General features: G+C 53.8%; 2 protein-coding genes across 3 annotated transcripts; one reads left to right on the forward strand and one right to left on the reverse strand.

Annotated features, from left to right (window-relative positions):
• Positions 1–3,609: 3,609 nt before the first annotated feature.
• Positions 3,610–9,224, reverse strand: MYL4 (myosin light chain 4). The gene is made up of 7 exons (XM_005496202.4): positions 9,090–9,224; positions 8,236–8,263; positions 7,503–7,652; positions 6,791–6,964; positions 5,692–5,769; positions 4,922–4,965; positions 3,610–3,827 (listed from the first exon to the last, which is right to left on the reverse strand). Exons 1-6 carry the CDS (start codon positions 9,174–9,176, stop codon positions 4,937–4,939), a joined length of 546 nt encoding a protein of 181 aa, XP_005496259.1. The 5' UTR covers positions 9,177–9,224; the 3' UTR covers positions 3,610–3,827; positions 4,922–4,936.
• A 90-nt stretch (positions 9,225–9,314) lies between these two features.
• On the forward strand, positions 9,315–17,853 carry LOC102061864 (parathyroid hormone/parathyroid hormone-related peptide receptor). 2 transcript variants are annotated; one of them, XM_074557702.1, is made up of 13 exons: positions 9,315–12,060; positions 12,935–13,040; positions 13,437–13,547; positions 13,664–13,788; positions 13,927–14,021; positions 14,325–14,499; positions 14,833–14,986; positions 15,126–15,186; positions 15,723–15,789; positions 16,056–16,154; positions 16,402–16,539; positions 16,625–16,666; positions 16,852–17,853. In XM_074557702.1, exons 1-13 carry the CDS (start codon positions 11,989–11,991, stop codon positions 17,173–17,175), a joined length of 1,569 nt encoding a protein of 522 aa, XP_074413803.1. In that variant the 5' UTR covers positions 9,315–11,988; the 3' UTR covers positions 17,176–17,853. The 2 variants fall into 2 exon arrangements, with proteins under 2 accessions (XP_074413803.1, XP_074413804.1); XM_074557703.1 differs by having other exon boundaries at positions 17,077–17,853.
• The last annotated feature ends 1,196 nt before the right edge of the window (positions 17,854–19,049 follow it).

The following is a 19,049-nucleotide window of genomic DNA, read 5'->3' on the forward strand; positions in this document are numbered from 1 at the left end:
GCACATAGAGCTTTAGCAAAAGAATGGAATAAAGATGCACAAGTAAACACCAATTTATTAAATATACTGACCTATCAATGGCCACCTGCAGCTAGCAGAGGCCTTCCTTCTCCAAGTCCTTCTGTGGGCTTGCTGAATGAGCCATAGCAGCACCCCGATGCACACACACCTACACACGGACTCTGTGCTCCATCTCTGTTCAGTGCTCTGCACTTGCACTCGGGCCCCAAGGTCAGATCCTGATGTGCTGCCAAACACACGTGGGCAGGGGCTGTATCTTTATGTGAGAACAAAAGCTGTGTGTGGAGCAGGAGGGCTCAGCCTGCCTTCTTCCCCTCTTTCTCTGCCCTTCTGCAAGGTGTAGTTACAAATTTGTTACTGGCCGCAAATCTGCGGGTCTTTGCATTCAGGGTGTGAGCAGGCAGGGCTTTCTTCAATCCTTCACCTGAGACAAATAACAAATTTTAACTGCAGAGCAGTGCTGTGCCCTGGGATGGACACCTGGTTTCCTAATCAGGTCAATCCAAGTCATTTTGCCAGATAAAAGGAGGGTGTGAGTAACATGACAGTGAAGTCACAAGGCCTTTGGCCTCACTCACTGATGATGATGATGATGGTGGTGTGTGTACGTGGTGTGGGGCTCCAAGGAAGGAGCCTTTCAAGGAGCACAGTCCATATTCACCCTGCTCCTGATCTCATGCACTGCAGATAACTCCTCCCGGGGATAAAAGCTGGCTCCATCTGTCTCTCCCGTTCCCCGGGGCACAGAACTGACTTCCAGACCTTCTTTGGTATGAGAATCTGTCTTATCACAGCCTGAGGAGATACAGGCCCTCCGGAGCGTGGGGGCTCCTTGTACCTCTCCTCAGAGTCCCTTGGAGTTCATGTAAAACATCCAAACTGTAAAAGGTCAGGGTTTGCTGTTGTCTCTGGACATCTGGATTTACAGAGGCTCCTCAGTCCTACACTGCAGTTCTGCCTGTGGGGTCACTCACTGGCACCCAGAAATGTTTTTATAAATGTCCATGGGACTAAAGGTGCTTTCTCTGGGGAATCCTCAGCTTTTCCAGAGGAGGAGGGGAGCAGCCTTGTCAGGAGGAGGCACAAGCAGAGGTACAGACATACATACTGTGCCTGTTCAAGTGCATCATTCCAACCTGCTCTGCTACAAACCAGCTCTGCTTTATCTTAAAGACACACAACAGGTCCCTAAAGTAAAGTGTGGCTGGCTCTTCCCTCAGGGGCTGGATATTTCACATGGAAAACTGTTTTCCTGTATTTGTCATTTCCCACTGCTTGCCTTCCGTCTGTCTCTTCGCAGGTCTCAGTTTGATTTTAATTTGGTGTTATACTCCTTTCCCCATGGAAGCTGGGGGCTCAAACACAAGGCCTGTGCTCTGCAGTGAGAGTGCAGCCTCTTGGCTTGCAGGGAGGGATGCCACAGCTACAGCAGGATTATTATTATTATTATTATTATTATTATTATTATTATTATTATTATTATTATTATTATTAGCTAGCAGAGATACCAAGGCTAGTAGAGATCTTGTGGCTGTACAGGAAAATCATGGCTACAGCAGGAATATTGTAGCTACAGCAGGAATATCATGGCTACAGCAGGAATATCGTGGCTACAGCAGGAATATTGTGGATACAGCAGGAATATTGTGGCTACAGCAGGAATATCATGGCTACAGCAGGAATATTGTAGCTACAGTAGGAATATTGTAGCTACAGCAGGAATATCATGGCTGCACAGGAATATCGTGGCTACAGCAGGAATATCATGGCTACAGCAGGAATATTGTAGCTACAGTAGGAATATTGTAGCTACAGCAGGAATATCATGGCTGCACAGGAATATCGTGGCTACAGCAGGAAAATCATGGCTACAGCAGGAATATTGTAGCTACAGCAGGAATATCATGGCTACAGCAGGAATATTGTGGCTACAGCAGGAATATCATGGCTACAGCAGGAATATCGTGGCTACAGCAGGAATATTGTAGCTACAGCAGGAAAATCATGGCTACAGCAGGAAAATCATGGCTACAGCAGGAATATTGTGGCTACAGCAGGAATATCGTGGCTACAGCAGGAATATTGTAGCTACAGCAGGAATATCATGGCTGCACAGGAATATCATGGCTACAGCAGGAATATTGTGGCTACAGCAGGAAAATCATGGCTACAGCAGGAATATCATGGTTATAGCAGGAATATCGTGGCTACAGCAGGGATATCGTGGCTACAGCAGGAATATCATGGCTACAGCAGGCATATTGTGGCTACAGCAGGGATATTGTGGTTATAGCAGGGATATCACAGCTCCAGGGCCCCCAGTCCCTGCTGTGGATTTCCTGTGTGAGCTGAGGCAGGTCCCCACCTCTCCTCTGCTCCATTCCTCTCTGCCACAGCACGTTCTGCTGCAGGAGCCAGTGCCACAGCAGTGACAAGGACAAACGTGACCCCAGAGCGAGTGTGCAGCGAGCAGGGTCCCTTCTGGCCCTGTCACCACGGTGTTCCAGGAGGTTAAAGCACAGATAGCACATTAAAAACACGAGGTGCACATATCCTGTCCCATGGAAGCTGTGGGAACAGCACAAAGGGGAGCTCAAATCTAATCTTGCATCTATAAACAGCTTATGTTGCTTTTTATGAGCGGTTGAATCAAACAGTGGGAATTGGAAGCAGCTGTTACTCAGTCACTGCACAGGAACGAGCGAGTGGCAGCTGAAGCCAACACATCAGAGCAAAGTGCCTTCGATTTCTAGTCAAAGGCTGAGGGAGGACGTTGGAATAAGGAACAAATCAAAGGAAAGCGTTTTCTGCTCCCAGGTGTTCTGCTGATGGGAAGGCTGAGTTATGTGTCATGAATTATTCACCGCTTGTGGTGGTGCTCTGAAGATTGCTTTGCAGGTAGGAAGAGGGGGAGAGAGAGTCACCAGCTGGTATCACACAGCCCCCAGACAGCTCCTGGCTGGAACACACCCTCTGCCTGGAGAGGAACCATCCAGGGACCCCATCCTGGCAGGACATTACCCACACCCCATGAGGGTGGACCTGGCCCAGAAATATCTGTTCTTTCCCCATTTTTCTTCTCCCTTGCTGATTCAGCAGGAGTCAGCTTTCTGAAAACCTTCAAAACTAGACTTTTGGATGTCTCATTGATGCAGAACAAAGAATGATTTTCATGCTTTTCTGATGTTTTGGGGCTTTAAGGGCCTCTCCCTCTTTCCTCCAGTGCTGTTCAGCCTGGACCTGGAGGGAATGCTCGTGGGACAGTGTGATGAAGAATGGATGGCCTACAGTTTTGGAAGAGGATTGGTTTTAGGGCAGAGAGGAAATTAGGAACCTCCCAAAACCAAAGGATGTTTGATACAACCTGCCCCTTGGGCTCTCCTTGCTCCAGGTCTGCATCAGAAGAGGTGACCAGGCTGCAGCCCAGCTCCTGACCAGTGCCAAGGGTGGGCTGAGGATCCTCATTTACAAGTCTGAACTCTTTGCAATCCCTGCCTTTTCCCCCTCTCCATGGAAATACCCTGTTACCAAGGGCTCTCCTCCACCCACCGTGTCAATAAGTAGACCCAAGCCAAAGCAGACAAACCATTTCAGGGAGGAAGGAATGAAATTTAATGAGACAAATGTCACAGGAAAAACCTGAAATGAGTAACTTGAGGTTTAAAACCTAGCTGCAGATATGTCACTGAGTACCAGGCACAGGCACACACACGTGGTGGCCAATGGTGGCTTAGGCAAAACATCCAGGGAAAAGACATGCATGGAGGAATCTTCTCTTCTTGCTGGGTTCAAGCATTCCTGAGAGCCTGGGAGACAAATGGGAGAGGCCTGAATGCAAAGAATCTTTGGGATGAGAGTATTCAGAATATTCTTTCTCAGATGAACCCAAAATGTCAAAAGCTGTAATTCAATACCATTTTAAAAAGAGTTTTATATGCAAATAGTTATGTGAAGAATTAAATCTCCTGTCAGCGTGTGCCACCCAACCTTCTATATTGCTGAGCTGATGAAGAGGAACCGGGGAGAAATGGATTAAAAAGGAGATAAAAAGGAAGCTGAACATTCAAAGTTCAGACTTCTGTCTGTCTGCATTTAACCTTCTGATGTTTAAAGAGATTTTGGGAGGGGAGAGATTTTTAAATGTTTAATTTGTATATTTAGCACTATCTGAAGGTCATTTTTACTTTTTTTTTTCTCCTGGCCTCCTGCCTTTTATATAGCTGAGGGGTAGGAGAAATGTTTAAAAAATTAAATAGATAATGAAATCATAAGAAATTGATGGGGAAGCTGGGGCCAGGCAGCAATTTGGATTTTCTTTTCAATTGAGTAGATTTTAGAGGGATAATTCAGCCTCAAAGAAACCTCATCCCCTTAGCAATGTTTCTCTGTTTTCCTCAGGCAGACCTTAAGGAACATGAAAAAGTTTAACAAACATCCGTGGTACATTTTCCTTATTCTTTGTTACATTAATGGGAATGTTGATATTTCTCAGTTTGGAAATTTCCTCTCTAAGTACTAAATATTTTCTTAGCATCGAGTCATTCACTGATGCAGGTTTAAAAATATTGATTTCCACAGGCTGCTGTTGACCCCCTCAGCTTCTGGCATGTCAGAAAACTTGGCACCCTAAACCACCTCTTTATTTCTGGGCAGAAACTCCACCCAATTACCCAGACCACAAAGGACCATCTTAGTTGTGATTCTGTCCTGATAAATTTTAATTGGCAGAAGTTACAAATGAAATTCCTTATCATCAACACAACTTTTGTGCCTTCAGAGCTGGGATTATTCCTGTGGCATTAATCCACTGCAGGTTTGGGTTTTGCTTTCCCTGCCCCTGGCTGTTACTTGCAGGATTTCCAGTTTTGGAGTGAGCAGCAGGAGACGCCGCTGAACTCACCTGAAGTTTCTCCTTTCAGCCAGACATGATGTGCTTGACAAAAGCTGAGGAGAAATGAGAACGTGAGGGGTCAGGACATGCTGTGAGCTGGGAGGAGGCAGCAGGGGGGACCCCAGCCCAGACCCCCAGGGATGAAAGGGATGCTGTGCCAGGGCTGATATTCCTCTCTCTGTCCCCACTGTTTGCATGCCATCCCCAGCCTGGTCAGAGTGGTGCCAACCCTTGGAGATGAGCCAGTACCATCATCCCCATTTTTCTGAGGCCAAGGGAAATGGGTCTCCTCTTTTCCTCGCTGCTCTCCAATTTTAGGGGTTCCTAAATTTAACCACCTCCTATTCCAGATTTTCACCCTCTTGGAGCAGCGAGTGATCCAGGTCTCCAAATGTTCCCAATTAGCCTCTGCTGGGAAAGATGCTGGCTTTGTTTATTTTCAATAGATTGCAACAAAACAGTGCCAAAACTGTGGATAAAACAGCCCTGAACTCCTTGGAAACATGCTGTCTTCAGCTGCTTTTCCTGGAAATCACTGGCACAAGCACCTTGTTCCCACCCCGGCTGACATATCTCAGTGCTTTTTTGGAAGGGCTTTGGAGGGTGGTCCACACCTCCCTTCCAGTGCTCACAGTGTCACAGAATCGTGGAATATTAAGGTTAGAAAAGACCATTGAGAACATCAGGTCCAAGCAGAGCCCTTGCAGAGGATGCATTTTGCACCCCAAGACAAGACAGCCGTGTCTGAGATGGCCCCAGTGGGAATGTCCTGCCCTTACCTTCATAGTTGATACAGCCATTGGCATCTTCCTGCCCTGCCATGAGCTGCTCCACCTCGCTTTCTGTCATCTTCTCTCCTGGAACAGGAGGATGGAGAGGTGAGGGAAGGGTTTTCAACCTGACAGCACCTGCCCTTTTTCTAGATAACTGTGGGATCTCAGCACCTCAGCACTGAGGTGCCGAGCCACCGAGACCACCCTTGGGGGGCTCGGGAGTCCTGGAATGTTGCCAGAAGTGTCTGGTGGCTGGACTTTGATCCTACACAGGAGACGACACCTGTATGAGGATAGGAGGGTTTCACCGGGGTGAATGGTGAAGGGATTAGTTAATTAGAGGGTGAGACACAGGGTTTAGGATTTCTGTACAGGGGGGTTTAGAGAAGTAAGATGGAGGAACTGGGGCGTGTCCTGTCCTTCTTCTTCTTCTTCTTCTCCTCCATCTTCTGTGGTGATGGTGGCACTTTGGGATTGGTCATTACTGAAAGTGCACTGGGCAATAAGAATAAAAGGTATTGGGGAAAAATGATAAATATTGTACACGTAACAATGGGTATAAAGATAGGTGACTGTCCGGAGGGCAGCACAGTGTGCTCATGGCTGGCTGCTGAGCAGAGCTCTGTCGGGCCGAAAGAAAATCTTTTAGATAAACAATTAATAAACATAAAGACCGAAAGAAGAACTGAAGCCTCTTCTCGTCCTTTGATACGCGGGCTGCCCCAAGGCCACTCCGGGCCCTTCCAGGCCCTCCAAGCAGCCGAAAACCGGACAGATAACCAGAGACACCAGAGGGAGGAGAAGGGATTAAAGCAGAGCTGTGTGCCGCTACTGAGGAATGCTGGTGAGAGATGGTGGAGACAGAGCCACACTGCAACTGTAGTCTGATTACTGAGGCTGTTCTGGAGTCTCCATCTTGCCTCCTCCATGCATGAAGCTGTGCCATGAGGTGGAAATGGCCACACATTCAGGACTATTGGCTCCTACAAGAGCCTGTGAGCAGCAGAGTGAAAAGGGCTTCTGTGATATGTGACACCAGGCAGCTACCTCAGCCTCTTGCCCAGAAAGAGCTGGGGCCCATGCCTTGCCCCCGGGGCAGCCTTACCCAGCGTGACCAGCACATGGCGCAGCTCAGCCCCCATCACCATCCCGTTGCCCTCCTTGTCGAAGACACGCAGCCCTTCCACAAAGTCCTCGAAGGTGCCCTGCTCCTTGTTGCGGGTGAAGTGCTGCAGGATGGGCAGGAAGGTCTCGAAGTCCAGCATCTTTGTGTTCATTTCTGGAAGAGGAGGAGATGGGGTCAGAGATGAACCCTCATGGGGCTGAATTCAGCCTGTGAGCATCTCCTGATTAACTCTCTTGGTCTCTTTTCCATCAGAGAAACCCCATGAGGAGACAGAACTATTGTATTAGAGTTGAGATTGGAAGATCCATATGAGGAATGAAGAATTAACATCAGGGGACTGCACAGAGACCCCTGATATCAGCCCAAAACTAAACCATCAATTGTGTCATCTGTCACCACAGTAATGTGGCCACACTGGGACTGGGCTGGTTTTACCAGTTTGCACCAGTTCAGTGTGCTAAGCATCACTTGCCACCATTCCTGTGTGAGGACTGCCTATCCCCTATGTCATCCCCCATGGTATGGAGAAGGGAGTGAAGGAATCACACAGGAATGAAGCCTGTCTGCATAATTTCCTTCCCAGTTCCTTCACCTTGCAGGGTTCTTCCTACAGGCAATGAATGTAACCCTCTACCAGCTGACAGGGAGCACAGGAATTGCTTGTCCCACCCTGTCCCCAGCTTGCTGTCACCTTCTGGTTTGGGCCTGCCCAGCACCTTGAGGACCTCGGCGTTGGTGGGGTTGTGGCCGAGGGCCCGCAGGACGTCCCCGCACTGGCCGAAGCTGATCTGCATCGTCCCCGCAGGCGTCCGGTCAAACAGCCCGAAGGCTTCTCGGAACTCTGCAGGGAACAAGAGCTCAGGGTGGCCCCATTCCCACTCCAGGGAAGCACATCGTGCCTGGCAGGCAGGGAAGGGACAAGGGACAAGGGACAGACGGACACGTGCATGTTGTGCCCTCTGAATGTGCCTTCTGAATGCATCCAGCCCCGAGTGAGCTTGCGCAACGCGGGCTGAGGTTTGCCAGGCTCCTTACAGAGTCACTTGGCTGCTCGAGCAGGTTCTGTCACCTCTGCAGAGCTGGCTGGGTGACCTGCTGGATCCCTGCACTCTCAGCAGCTGGCTTTGCTGCAGGACATCCGTACTTGTCCCCTTTTCCACTCAGATCTCCACTCCCTGGGGCTGTCCCTGTGTCACCAGAGGCTTCTCCTCCCACCAGACACCCTGACTTTGACCCAGGCTGCATCTTGCACCATGAATGAAAAATACCTTTTCCCTGCCAGGCTCTGGATCCTGCTGGCCTCTCCCCCAAGAGGAGATTTAATGTGTGGGGCCTCAGCTCTTAAGTCTGTGGTGAAAACTACCTGGAAAAAGGATTCCCCATTTCTAAAGCCATCTCTGAGAGAAGCTGAACTCAGCACTCACCTTCAATCTGCTCTGCCGTGAATTCAATCTGTAAAGAGAAGGAAGCAGAGCTGGGCGTGAGAAGTGTAAATGAGCCTAGAAGTGGACTGCTGCTGGAGGGAGCAAAGGAACTCTCCCCTCTGGACCTCTGCCCCCCCAGGCTCAGAGCAGGGGGCCATATCCATGCCATGTCCCATTTCTATGCCATGTCTGGCTGAGCTGTGTCCCCGACTGCTTCTGCCCTCGCTGTGGAGCTGACATCCCTGTGGGGAGCACAGCTGGCAGCAGCAGGGTGGGATGCTACCTGGCAGGCAAGGAGGGATGCTCAGACCACAGTCAGGATTATTTTGGGTGGAAAGGACATTATTTTAGCGCCTGATCTCAAGTTCAAGTGATTAAACAGCCTCCATGCTGAGCCTGCTCTTAATAACTCTCCTGCCACAGCTATGGCTTAAAAATTGAAGTATCCGGAGGAATCATGGAAAAAGCGAGTTCCTGTTGTGGAGCTGTCAGATAAAGGATGCTCTTATGTGGAGGAGGCAACACAGGCAACAAAATACTTTGTGATGGAGGCAGTGGGTGGCAGAGCGGCTTTCTATTGCTCCTGAGGCCCCGACACGGGGTCTCAGCAGGAGCTGGGGGTTTGACTGCAGCCGCAGCCCTGGGAGTGGTGTCCTGGTTCCCCCCACTGAGACGTCTCCCCAAGCAGGGACAGCATCACTCCCAGCCTGCTGCATCCACACCATCGCATCATTTTCCCCTCCCAAGGCTGGCTTGCAGCCTGGCTAATGCCATTTGCAGAGCGCTTTGCATCGCCCGTGCCTGGCAGATGACAGGCGCGGAGAAACACGGTGACGCCTTCATTCCTCACTCACCTTCACGCTCTTGGGATCGAAGGCAGGCTCCGGGCCGGGAGCTGCTTTGGCCGCTTCCTTCCTCGGGTCGGGTTTCTTGAGCGGCATCGCGCCGGGATTCGCGGAGGTGCGGGATGAGTCGTGCCGCCCAGCGAGGGAAGGAACGGAGGGATGAAAGGCAAAGGCTGCTCCTTCCCTTATATACGGAGCCCAGTGCTCACCCTGGAGGGGCAGGCCAGCTGCTGGAGCAACTGCTACTTACTATAAAAGGAAGAAAACTCAAACGAGAGGGGCCCCAATTTGACAATTGCCCATTGTCATCGGCTCCTGGCTCCACGGAGCCACCAGCCCCCCCCTCAGCTGTACAGGGGGGACGTGTCCCCCTCCAGCACCTGCACCGGGTGGGCTGCATGGGGGCTGCTTGCTAAATGATCGCTGAAACCTAAACGCGGATGGCCACGGGGGCCAGGCAAGAAAATAGCAACAGGATGGCTGAGAAACCTGCCCTGATAGCCACGGTGAAATGCGCCTGTCTGCGGGCAGGCTGCGAGGGCCGGCGCTGCAGAGCCCTTCTGAGAGCAGGGTTTACAAAGGGCTGCTTCAAAGGAGCTCACAACTCTCCAAACACTCCCTTGGCCTCACACTCAGGCTCTGCTTTGTCCCAGTCTCTCCCCAGGGCTCAGCTTGAGCCCTGGAAAGGACCAGTGTAGGTGCTCACCTCCCTCAGGGCGGCTAATGGGGAAATGGAAATGATGGCCAAAGCACAAATCTTTCCCAGCTTTGCACAACCCATCCCAAGCACCTCCCAAACCTGCAGGGCAGATGGAGGCTCCATTTGGCTCCTCTCCAGATGCTGGGCAGGCTCTGGTGGGAGATGCTCCTGCTCTCACCCTCCTCTCCCAACTGAAGACTCACAAAGGCACAGAACCCACTGAAGTTCAGCATCCCAGAAAATGGGGCTTGAGGGTTTTACTGAGACATTCTAAACCATCAGCTTAGATAAGATGTGTGGGGCACCAGGGCAAAGGAGGAGTTACGGGGGTCATTCCGGAGGAGGGAGCAGCCACAAACTGCTGGGAATTCTCTGTGTGCCATCATCTCCTCATTGCTAGCAGAGACTGGGGGGCTGAGGGGGCTGGATGGATGTCATTTGCAATCATTGCTTTCCAGAGCTCTCTAGAATATAAAGAGTCATTTCGCAAAAAAACTCAACATGTTTTGCTAAGTTTGAACTCAGAGCCTGGGTCAGGAATTAAATTGCCCCTGAGCTGCCTCCCCCTCAGCATCCATCGACACCAAAATAACCTCACCTTAACTCCATCTTCACCCCCAGCAGCTTCTGGGTCAGAAATTACACCCAGCAGAGCCTTCAGAAAACATTCATGGTTCAGTCTGACTGTTTGTCCCTTGCTCACCCTCATGCCCGTGCAGCATCCCGAGGAGCTGCTGGCAGAGCTGGTGTCACACCCACGCCATGGCTCGGGCAGTGGAGACAGGCAGCTGCAGACAATGTCCCCAGTCCCTCCTTGATTTTCAGCTGATGGCCACCGTGGGCTTGTTTTGCTGTCTGATGGATTCCTCAGCAGGAGCAGCAGCCCCTCCTGAGCCCTTGGGATTTGCTGTGTTCCCTTGGCCAGGCTCTGACCCTATCACACATCAGGGGGGCTCAGGCTGGGAGCAGAGCGAGCTGCCTTGCCAGGAGCACCCAAGGAAGGCTCGGGGGCTCTGCTGCTCTGTGCAGGACTGGGGCTCTCACAGAGGCAGCAAGAACCGTGTCTGAACATGGATTGTGTGCGCCAGGGGAGGGGCCCAGGCTGGGAGCTGCTGTTCCAGGGATTTGGCACTGGGCTGCTGAATTCCAGCCTCATTCCTAATGACAACCTGCCTGGGGAAAGAGGGCTCCCCTCTCTCTGTGCCTCATTCTGTGCCCGGGGGGACGCTCGGGCTGCTGGGTGTTGGAACTGGCTGGGTGGTGGCAGCAAGCTGGGCATCAGCATGACCCTGAAAGGCAGGGGACAGCCCTGGGGCCATCAGGGGGATGCAGGTGACAAGGGATGGTGACATGGGACCAGCTCTGACCTGATGCCCAGTGATGGTGTGGGACCCATCTGGGTGGCTGCTCCCTCCACCCCCTGCCCCAGGATGGAACCTCCAGCCCCTCTCCCGAGGACTCTGAATGCAGATGTGCCCTGAGGTCACTGTGGGTGCCTGGGAGAGCAGGACACATCCCAGCACATCCCTAAAACACACCCAGCCCCTGGAGAAGGAAAAGGGTTAAACTGGCATCTGCCTGAAAGACATCCCATCGCGGGAGCATCAGCTCAAGGTGCTGCCCACGTGCTTGCACCCTCTGCCTCCCTGCCTCCAGCCACCTCGCTGGCATTTTCCCCACCTTCCTCCTGCTACTTGGGACCAGTCTGGGGCCAGAAGGGACTTAGGAACATTGGGGCAGTGGGGGAATGCTGTGACAGCTGAAAAATGAGCCACCAAGCAGTGAGAGAAGTTTCTGAAAAGAGAAGAGGAATCTGCCTTGAATGAAGAGGATTTTAGCACCTTGGGCTAAGCCAATAAACCTCAGCCATCCCCATCCGAACGGGAATTGTTTGCACACGCTCCTGGAGCTGCTTAAAGCAGGCAAGACACAAAGAGAGAATAGGATCGAGCATGGTGGGGGGAGAAACCCCCCTGCCTGGAGAGCCTGGGAGCAGATCCCTATAGGGATCCCACAGCGACAAGGAACTCACCCAGCCCCGATCTCCCAGGGACGGGCTGTGCCCCCAGTGCCCCCTCACCTCGGTGGGGCTGGCGGCCAGGAGGGTGCTCCCAGAAGATGCTCTGTCCTGCTGAGCACGCCAGCCCTCTCCACCACTGGCAGCCGTTCTGCTCGCTGAAGTCCCCATCCGAGTGACACGGTGGCACCATGGGGACATCTGGCCCTGTGGGAGGTTTCCTGGTGACTCTCCTGTGCTGCTGCCTCCTGAGCTCGGCTCTGGTAAGTCTGCGTGGCCCCGGGGCTGCCCCGCTCCCTCTCCTGGCTTTAAATGCTGTGCCGCTGGCCCGGGCAGGGCCGGCTGTGCTCCCGGCTCTGTCCTGCTCTGCAGAGCTGCTGGGCAGGGGGGGAGAGCATCTCCACTGCTGCTAAAAGCTTTCCAGCAGCCATGGGGGCACTGCAGCGTGATGGCTTTTCCATTTCTCGGACACATCCAGGGCAGGGGTCGGTGCCTCGGAGAGCGGGCGGAGCGGGCACATTACGGGCACTGCGGGAGGGGCTGGAGGCAGAGCTGGGCACAGCCAGTGAGACTCCCACAGCCAGGCCCCGTCCTGCTGGTGCACCCCCAGGATCCCTCTCTGCCCCCATTCACCCACCCAGATGCTGCTTTGGGGAAGAGCATGGACGGGAGTCCTGGATCTCCTCTCTGGGGCTGGATTTGCTGTTCTCACTGGATGCAGTCTGGGGAAAGTGACCCTTCTGCATCCCAGCTCCTGTTCACTCCCAAAGCTGTGTCCTCACCCTGGTCAGCTCAGCTTTGTCCAGCTCAGCACGGGCAACAGGGACACCCAGCACTGCTGCTGGTGGGTGACAGGGAGCTGGGGCAGGAGCCCAACAGGCCACTGATTTCTGCATATAACCATGAGCAGAAATGACCATGGAGAGGGTGGGAAGGGGCTTGGAGTCATCATCAGCCTTGGAAGAAGGAAAAATGAGAGCAGGAATGCAGGAAGAGCTTTTCTCTTCCCCGTGTTGTTGAATGTACCCAAAGCCACCCAAACCTGACTCTCCTGGAGAGGGCTGGGAGAGCACAGCCATGCCATGACTTGAGCCAAGGGGTTGTCACTGGGGTGACACTTGGGTTTTGTCTGGGCAGGTCGATCCTGATGATGTTCTCACGAAAGAAGAGCAGATCTATCTCCTGGTGGAGGCCAAGGAAAAGTGTCAGAGGGACATAAAGGCCCAGCTGGAGAAGATCAAAGGTATTGTGCGTGTGCTTGGGTGAGCCAGCCCTGGTGGAGCTGGTTACACCATGGGGAATGCTGTCCTCTCTGCTGGGGTGGGATGGGGCTGAGGACACCCAGCTCCTGGGGCTTTGTGGAGCTCATGGCACCATCTGTGCTCTGGGTGCAGCCAGCACTGGCTCCAGCTTTTTCCAGACAGCTCCATGTACACCAGAAAGGAGAGCTGGGCAGGGACCTTGCCCCATCTGGGAGAGGTGGGATGTGTCCCCTTCCCTGGCCCCTGCAGCTTCTCCCTCTCTCAGCCCAGGGGAATCTGTGGCAGAGTTTTCCTCCCCCTGCTCCAGCACACACCTGGGGAAGCCAGAGGTTATGCTGAGGCTTGAGATGTGAGATGTGTCTTTGCTCTTTGGCCAGACCCCAGCTGCCCTCCAGAGTGGGATGGGATCATCTGCTGGCCAAGGGGCTCCCCCAGCCAGGAGGTGTCAGTGCCTTGCCCTGATTACATCTACGACTTCAACCACAAAGGCAAGTCTTGTACCTGGGCAGAGAGTGACCTCACCCTGGTGACAATCCACGGAGCAGGGACATTCTGGGCTTCCCACGGGCCCTTCTGCTGCCACAGTGCTCGTTGCTGTTCCCAGGTCACGCCTACAGGTACTGCAGTGCCTATGGGACCTGGGCCATGGCTCTCAGCATCAACAAGACCTGGGCCAACTACACCGAGTGTGCCCTGCTCTTCTCCTCCGAGAGCCGGAGGCACCAGAAGGTGACCTTGTTTGTGCAGGGGTGTGATGGGGGCCAGGGGAAGTGCTGGGGGCAGGGGCTCTTCCCTCCCTGCTCCTCAAAGCAGCCCTGCTGTCCCTGTGCTCTGGCAGGGAGGTGGAGCTCAGTCCTTCTCTTCCAGGAGGTGTTTGACCGCCTGCACCTCATGTACACCGTGGGCTACTCCATCTCCCTGGCCTCCCTCATCGTCGCTGTCTGCATCCTCTCCTACTTCAAGTAAGGAGAGGCCAAAGTCCCTCCCATGTGGGAGAACAGGAACCCATCCCATTGTCCCCACACACGAGCCTGGGGAGGGGCAGCCCCCAAAGGAATGGGAACAACCCCAGACCCAGCACAAACACAAACTTCCCAAAGCCCCAAACTTGCCCTGTGTGACCAGCTCCTGATGTCTCCACCCTTGCTCCCAGCTGTGGTTTCTGTGCCCAGACAGCCCAGAGCCCCCTCTGAGAGCCCCCATTGCCTGAGCCTGAGTGTGGTTGGGCAGCTGGGGTTTGGTTGGCTCACATCCCTTCTCTGCAGGCGCCTGCACTGCACACGCAATTACATCCACGTGCACCTCTTCACCTCCTTCATCTGCCGGGCCCTCAGCATCTTCCTGAAGGACCTGGTGCTCTACTCGGGCACGGCGCCCAGCGACGCCGACAGGAGGGAGGACGAGTTCAGGGCTCCCCTGCCAGGACAGCGGGCACACCTGGCAAGTGGTGCATGGGGGCAAAGGGGGATTTGGGAGCTCTGATGCAATGGGATGTGCTTGGGATCCCCCCAGGCTGCTCAGGGGGAGGGGATGAAGGTCCGGTTTGGCTCTGCCCAGCTCCTGCCTGTCCTGGTGCCACACTAGAGCCACAGAGTACCTTGGCCTGTGTACAGGGAATACCTGTCCTGTGGGAAGGAAGATGCTGGAATATCCCAGAGGAGATGCAGGTCTCTGCAAGAGGAACATGGGCCACAGCTGGGTTTTGGTGGCCAGAAAGCAAAAGCCACCAGGTTTTGCATTTGGGGACCAGCCTGACACAGGCATCTCCCACAGGTTGGCTGCAAGGTGGTGGTGACTCTGTTCCTCTATTTTCTGGCCACCAACCACTACTGGATCCTGGTGGAAGGTCTCTACCTGCACAGCCTGATCTTCATGGCCTTCCTCTCCAACAAGAACTACCTGTGGGTCCTCATCATCATCGGCTGGGGTGAGCACAGACCCAGTTCCAGCCGGGAGCTGTGGCATTGGCCATGGCTGAATGGGAAGGGCAGTGGGATGCAGGAACTGCTTGGGTGTGCAAAGGTGATGCTCCAACCCTGCTCCTCACGCTGTCCCTGCCCTTCCAGGTCTCCCTGCTGTGTTTGTGTCCATCTGGGCCAGCGTCAGGGCCTCGCTGGCAGACACACAGTATGTACACCCACCTTCTCCAGGGCCTCTGGGAGGGCAAGAGTGCTGCAAATGCCAGCAAAGTATCTGTGGGCACCAGAGCTTTTTGGAAATGAAAATTTTCAAAAAGAACATGATGGAACACATATTCAAGGCTTGTTAATAGAATTGTCAGTAATGCAGAGTGATAGTGGTTTTGTTCTGTGTTTGGGAAGATGGTGGATGCAGGTTTGCAGCATAAATTGATCAATAAACAGCTGAGATGGATGCTAAAGGGCATGAGTGGACACTTTAAAAGGAGAAAGGCCATCATATGAACAATAGGGGTTTGGGATGAGGTGGTCAAGGAGCCCTTGGGAACATTAATGCTTATTTAGACGTGCTTTGCCCCACCATGATGGTTACAAATGCTTGTAGCCACAGCTCAAGATTTACACAAAGCCCATCAAGGGGTGGAGATTGGGAGTTGGGGGTGCTGGGGTGGTTGGGGGTACAGGGAGCCATTCTTCCCAGTGGAGTCAGATTTCTCCAAGGAGTTTCTTTACTGCTCTTCTCAGGTGCTGGGACCTCAGTGCAGGGAACATGAAGTGGATTTATCAGGTCCCCATTCTGGCTGCAGTCGTGGTAAGAATCCTGTGGATGAACTCCAAATTCCTTTTGGGGAAAGGGGATTGACACAGACCAGAGCTGCTCACTTGTGGTCACTGGAGTTTTGTCCCAGGCACTCCAGCACCCAGGGAGAGCCCAGAGGGATCCAGGGGCTCTGCTCCCTCCTGCTCTGACCAAGCATCACTGCCATGTCCCTGCCTGCCCCTCACCCAGAGCTGCCTGTCTGTGTCCCTGGGGCTCCTCGGGCAGACCCCACCACCACCCTGGGTGTCTCTTGGCAGGTGAACTTCTTCCTCTTCCTCAACATCGTGCGGGTGTTGGCCTCCAAGCTCTGGGAGAGCACCACGGGCAAGCTGGACCCCAGGCAGCAGTACAGGCAAGTGCAGGCAGCCCCAAAGCCTCGTGTCCTGCCTGTTCAGCCCGGATGGCTCCCCGAGGAGGAGGAGCAGAGCTGTGGGAAGGGCTGCAGGAGTGAGGAAGGGTGGCAGGACAGTGGCAGCCACTGGATTGAGGCCTGGCTCTGGAGTTCTGAGCTCTTCCTGCTCCCACCTCCAGCCTGGCCACTGTGGGGCTGGGGGCTGCCCTGCAGGCCCTGGGAATGGCTCTGAGGTCTCTCCTTTCAGGAAGCTGCTCAAGTCCACGCTGGTGCTGATGCCGCTTTTCGGAGTGCACTACGTGGTGTTCATGGCCATGCCCTACACCGAGGTCTCCGGGCTCCTGTGGCAGATCCAGATGCACTACGAGATGCTCTTTAACTCCTCCCAGGTGGGCTGGCACTCCCAGCACTGAGGGACGTTCATCCAGGGAGGCTCAGGGACCTCACTCTCCACCTCTTTTGGTCTCTTGGCAGGGTTTCTTTGTGGCTTTTATCTACTGCTTTTGCAATGGGGAGGTAAGTGGGAAGAGTGAGGAGCTAAAGCTCCCTGTTCCAGCCCCGGGCTGTGATAACCAGAGCAAAAAGCTCAGATGCATCCCTCTCAATAGGATTTGGAGGGAAAGGGAGGGAAGGGGGAAGGGAAAAGGGCAAGGCAAGGCGGTTTTGCTGTCTCGGGCACAGCACCCCCTCTGCTCCCGCAGGTGCAGGCCGAGATCAGGAAGGCTCATTTCCGCAGGCTGCTGGCGCTGCACTTGGGGCAGCCGGCGCGGCCCGGGAGCTGCTGCTGCTCCGGCCCCGGGGGCTGCGGGGCCCCGCGGAGCCTCAGCACCGGCCTGGCGGGGCGGGCAGCGGGCGGCACCCGGGGGCTGCTGCTCCCGACCCGGCCCCGCCCGCCCGGCTCCATCCCCGGCTCCATCCCCGCGCAGGAACCGAGCCAGAGGGGCCGGGGGGAGCCCACGGGGGATTTGACAGAGCTGACTCAGTGCCAGCCCAAGCCCAGCAAGGAGCTGGAGACGATGCTGTGAACGAGAGGGTGGATTTCTCACCTGGGCATGCAGATGGGCCTGGAAGGAAGCTGATCCTCACACTTCGGGCTCTGCTTACACTTGCATGGAGAGCCAGGGCTGGGACAGCAGCCAGAACAAGCCAGCTCCCTTTCCGTCAGAACCAGGGTGCAAAGGGACCACGAACTCTCGCTCCTCCTCCACCCCGGCCCCAAAACAAGCCATAAACCTCATTCTCCTCCACGTGCAAGTGACTGATGTGATCTCTGTGCGTGCAAAGCCTTGAGTCCTCACCAGGAGACACCACCGTGCTCGCTCCTACCCCCACAAGTGGGAAGTGACTTCTCCAGGGGGATGAACCCATCCCATGAGCCAGATCCTGCCTCAGACTCCCCAGCCAGCACCAGCTCCAGCCTTATCCAGCCAGGGGGAGCACAGAGTGCCCGTGGGGCTGTTCTGCTCCTCACCCTGCCCTCATGGATGGAGTGAACACCAACACACTGCCACAAACTGGAGCGGGAGGCACTGGGACAGGGTGGGATGAAGGAGGCAGGACAAACTTTATGGCCTGGAAGGGTGCAGGGAACACTTGAATCCCCAACACTTCATCCATCACCACAAAGGCCCCTGCATGCAACTGTCGTGGCCCTGTCATCTCATTGCAGGTTAAGAAGTGAATAAAGAGAGTCTTGTCTGGCTTGTTTCCATCCTTGTATTCCAGCCTGGTCTGCTCTCCCTCTGCCCTGCCCTGCTGGGAAAAGCTTTCCCAAGGAGCTGTGTAGATGGCAGATAAATTAAACAGCATGGTGGTGGTAGCATGGAGCATCTTCTTCCTACACAGCTCCTCAAGGCAGGAATTTCTTGCTAAGGACAGGCACCAGGTAAATAACTGTGTGCATTGCCATATCCTCCAGTGAAAAGCTATGGTGCAAAGTGAGTCACAGGGAATGGAGGGACAAAGAGCCAGGAGCATGTCAGGGAAGGGCTCTGGGATGTACATATTTAAAATCATCTCTTGGAAGGAATTAAACTCTTTGGAAGACACCAGAGCCCCTGTGAGGGCAGCTGGAATGCTGCTCACACTGCTCCCTTGTTCCCAGGGAAGGAAGCAGCCCTGCCATGGCCCTCACACAGCCCTGCAAGCTGACATCTGTGCTCCCTGGCACTGATCAATATTTAATCACTCTCTTCCCAAGAGGCTCCTGGGAGGTGGGAGAGGGGTGAGGAATTCCAATAATCCTACCAGGAGCAGAGGGAAGTGTTAACAAGGGGAGAAGCCCCAGCATGTGCCTCACATGGGGCTGGCTCCCAGTGGCAGGGAGGAGCAGATGGCAGCTCAGACCATGGGGCTGATTTTACATTTTGTTTTGAAACTCCAATCTTTAATTGCGGCAATGAACCTTCAGGGTGAGAAGGGGAACACAACAGCTTGTAAAGCCCTGCCCTGAAACACCCTTGTGTTCACACTGAACGTGCAGAGCTCAAACCAGGGCAACAATTCCTGCCCAGACTGTGGGGAGGGAATTCTGGAAACTATTTTAAATAAAACTCCAGCAGATCAGAGCTGGTTTCTGAGGGGGCCCAAATAATCATGTGGTGTCTGAACTGCAGCCAGTGCAGGTGTCAGATCCTGGGACTGTTGCTGAGCTCTCTTTCCAGGTCTGCCCAGGACCCCATGAAAAGTTGGGGGAAATCAATCACATGCTCTGGGCTGTATCCTTTCCTCTTATAAAGTGGAGAAAAATCTGTTCTTCAGGAGACCTTGAAGCTAAAACAGGGTTTGTGTATTTTATCAACTACAATCCATAACTTCTGTTGATACAGACACAGTCAGATCTCCCGACTGTCAGCTCTCCATTTGCACATCAGGACAGCCAAAGGAAGAGGAGAATAAA

This window comes from Zonotrichia albicollis, chromosome 23 (genome assembly GCF_047830755.1).
Source record: "Zonotrichia albicollis isolate bZonAlb1 chromosome 23, bZonAlb1.hap1, whole genome shotgun sequence".
Classification (NCBI taxonomy): domain Eukaryota; kingdom Metazoa; phylum Chordata; class Aves; order Passeriformes; family Passerellidae; genus Zonotrichia; species Zonotrichia albicollis.

Bases quoted from the DNA above. Each gene is read 5' to 3' on its own strand.
- MYL4 (XM_005496202.4), bottom strand. From the start codon at position 9,176: ATGCCGCTCAAGAAACCCGACCCGAGGAAGGAAGCGGCCAAAGCAGCT. The intron at 8,264-9,089 runs GTGAGTGAGGAA...TTCTCTTTACAG, and splicing joins TCGATCCCAAGAGCGTGAAG to ATTGAATTCACGGCAGAGCA. The intron at 7,653-8,235 runs GTGAGTGCTGAG...TGTTCCCTGCAG, and splicing joins CACGGCAGAGCAGATTGAAG to AGTTCCGAGAAGCCTTCGGG.
- LOC102061864 (XM_074557702.1), top strand. From the start codon at position 11,989: ATGGGGACATCTGGCCCTGTGGGAGGTTTCCTGGTGACTCTCCTGTGC. The intron at 15,187-15,722 runs GTATGTACACCC...TGCTCTTCTCAG, and splicing joins GCCTCGCTGGCAGACACACA to GTGCTGGGACCTCAGTGCAG. The intron at 16,540-16,624 runs GTGGGCTGGCAC...GTCTCTTGGCAG, and splicing joins TGCTCTTTAACTCCTCCCAG to GGTTTCTTTGTGGCTTTTAT.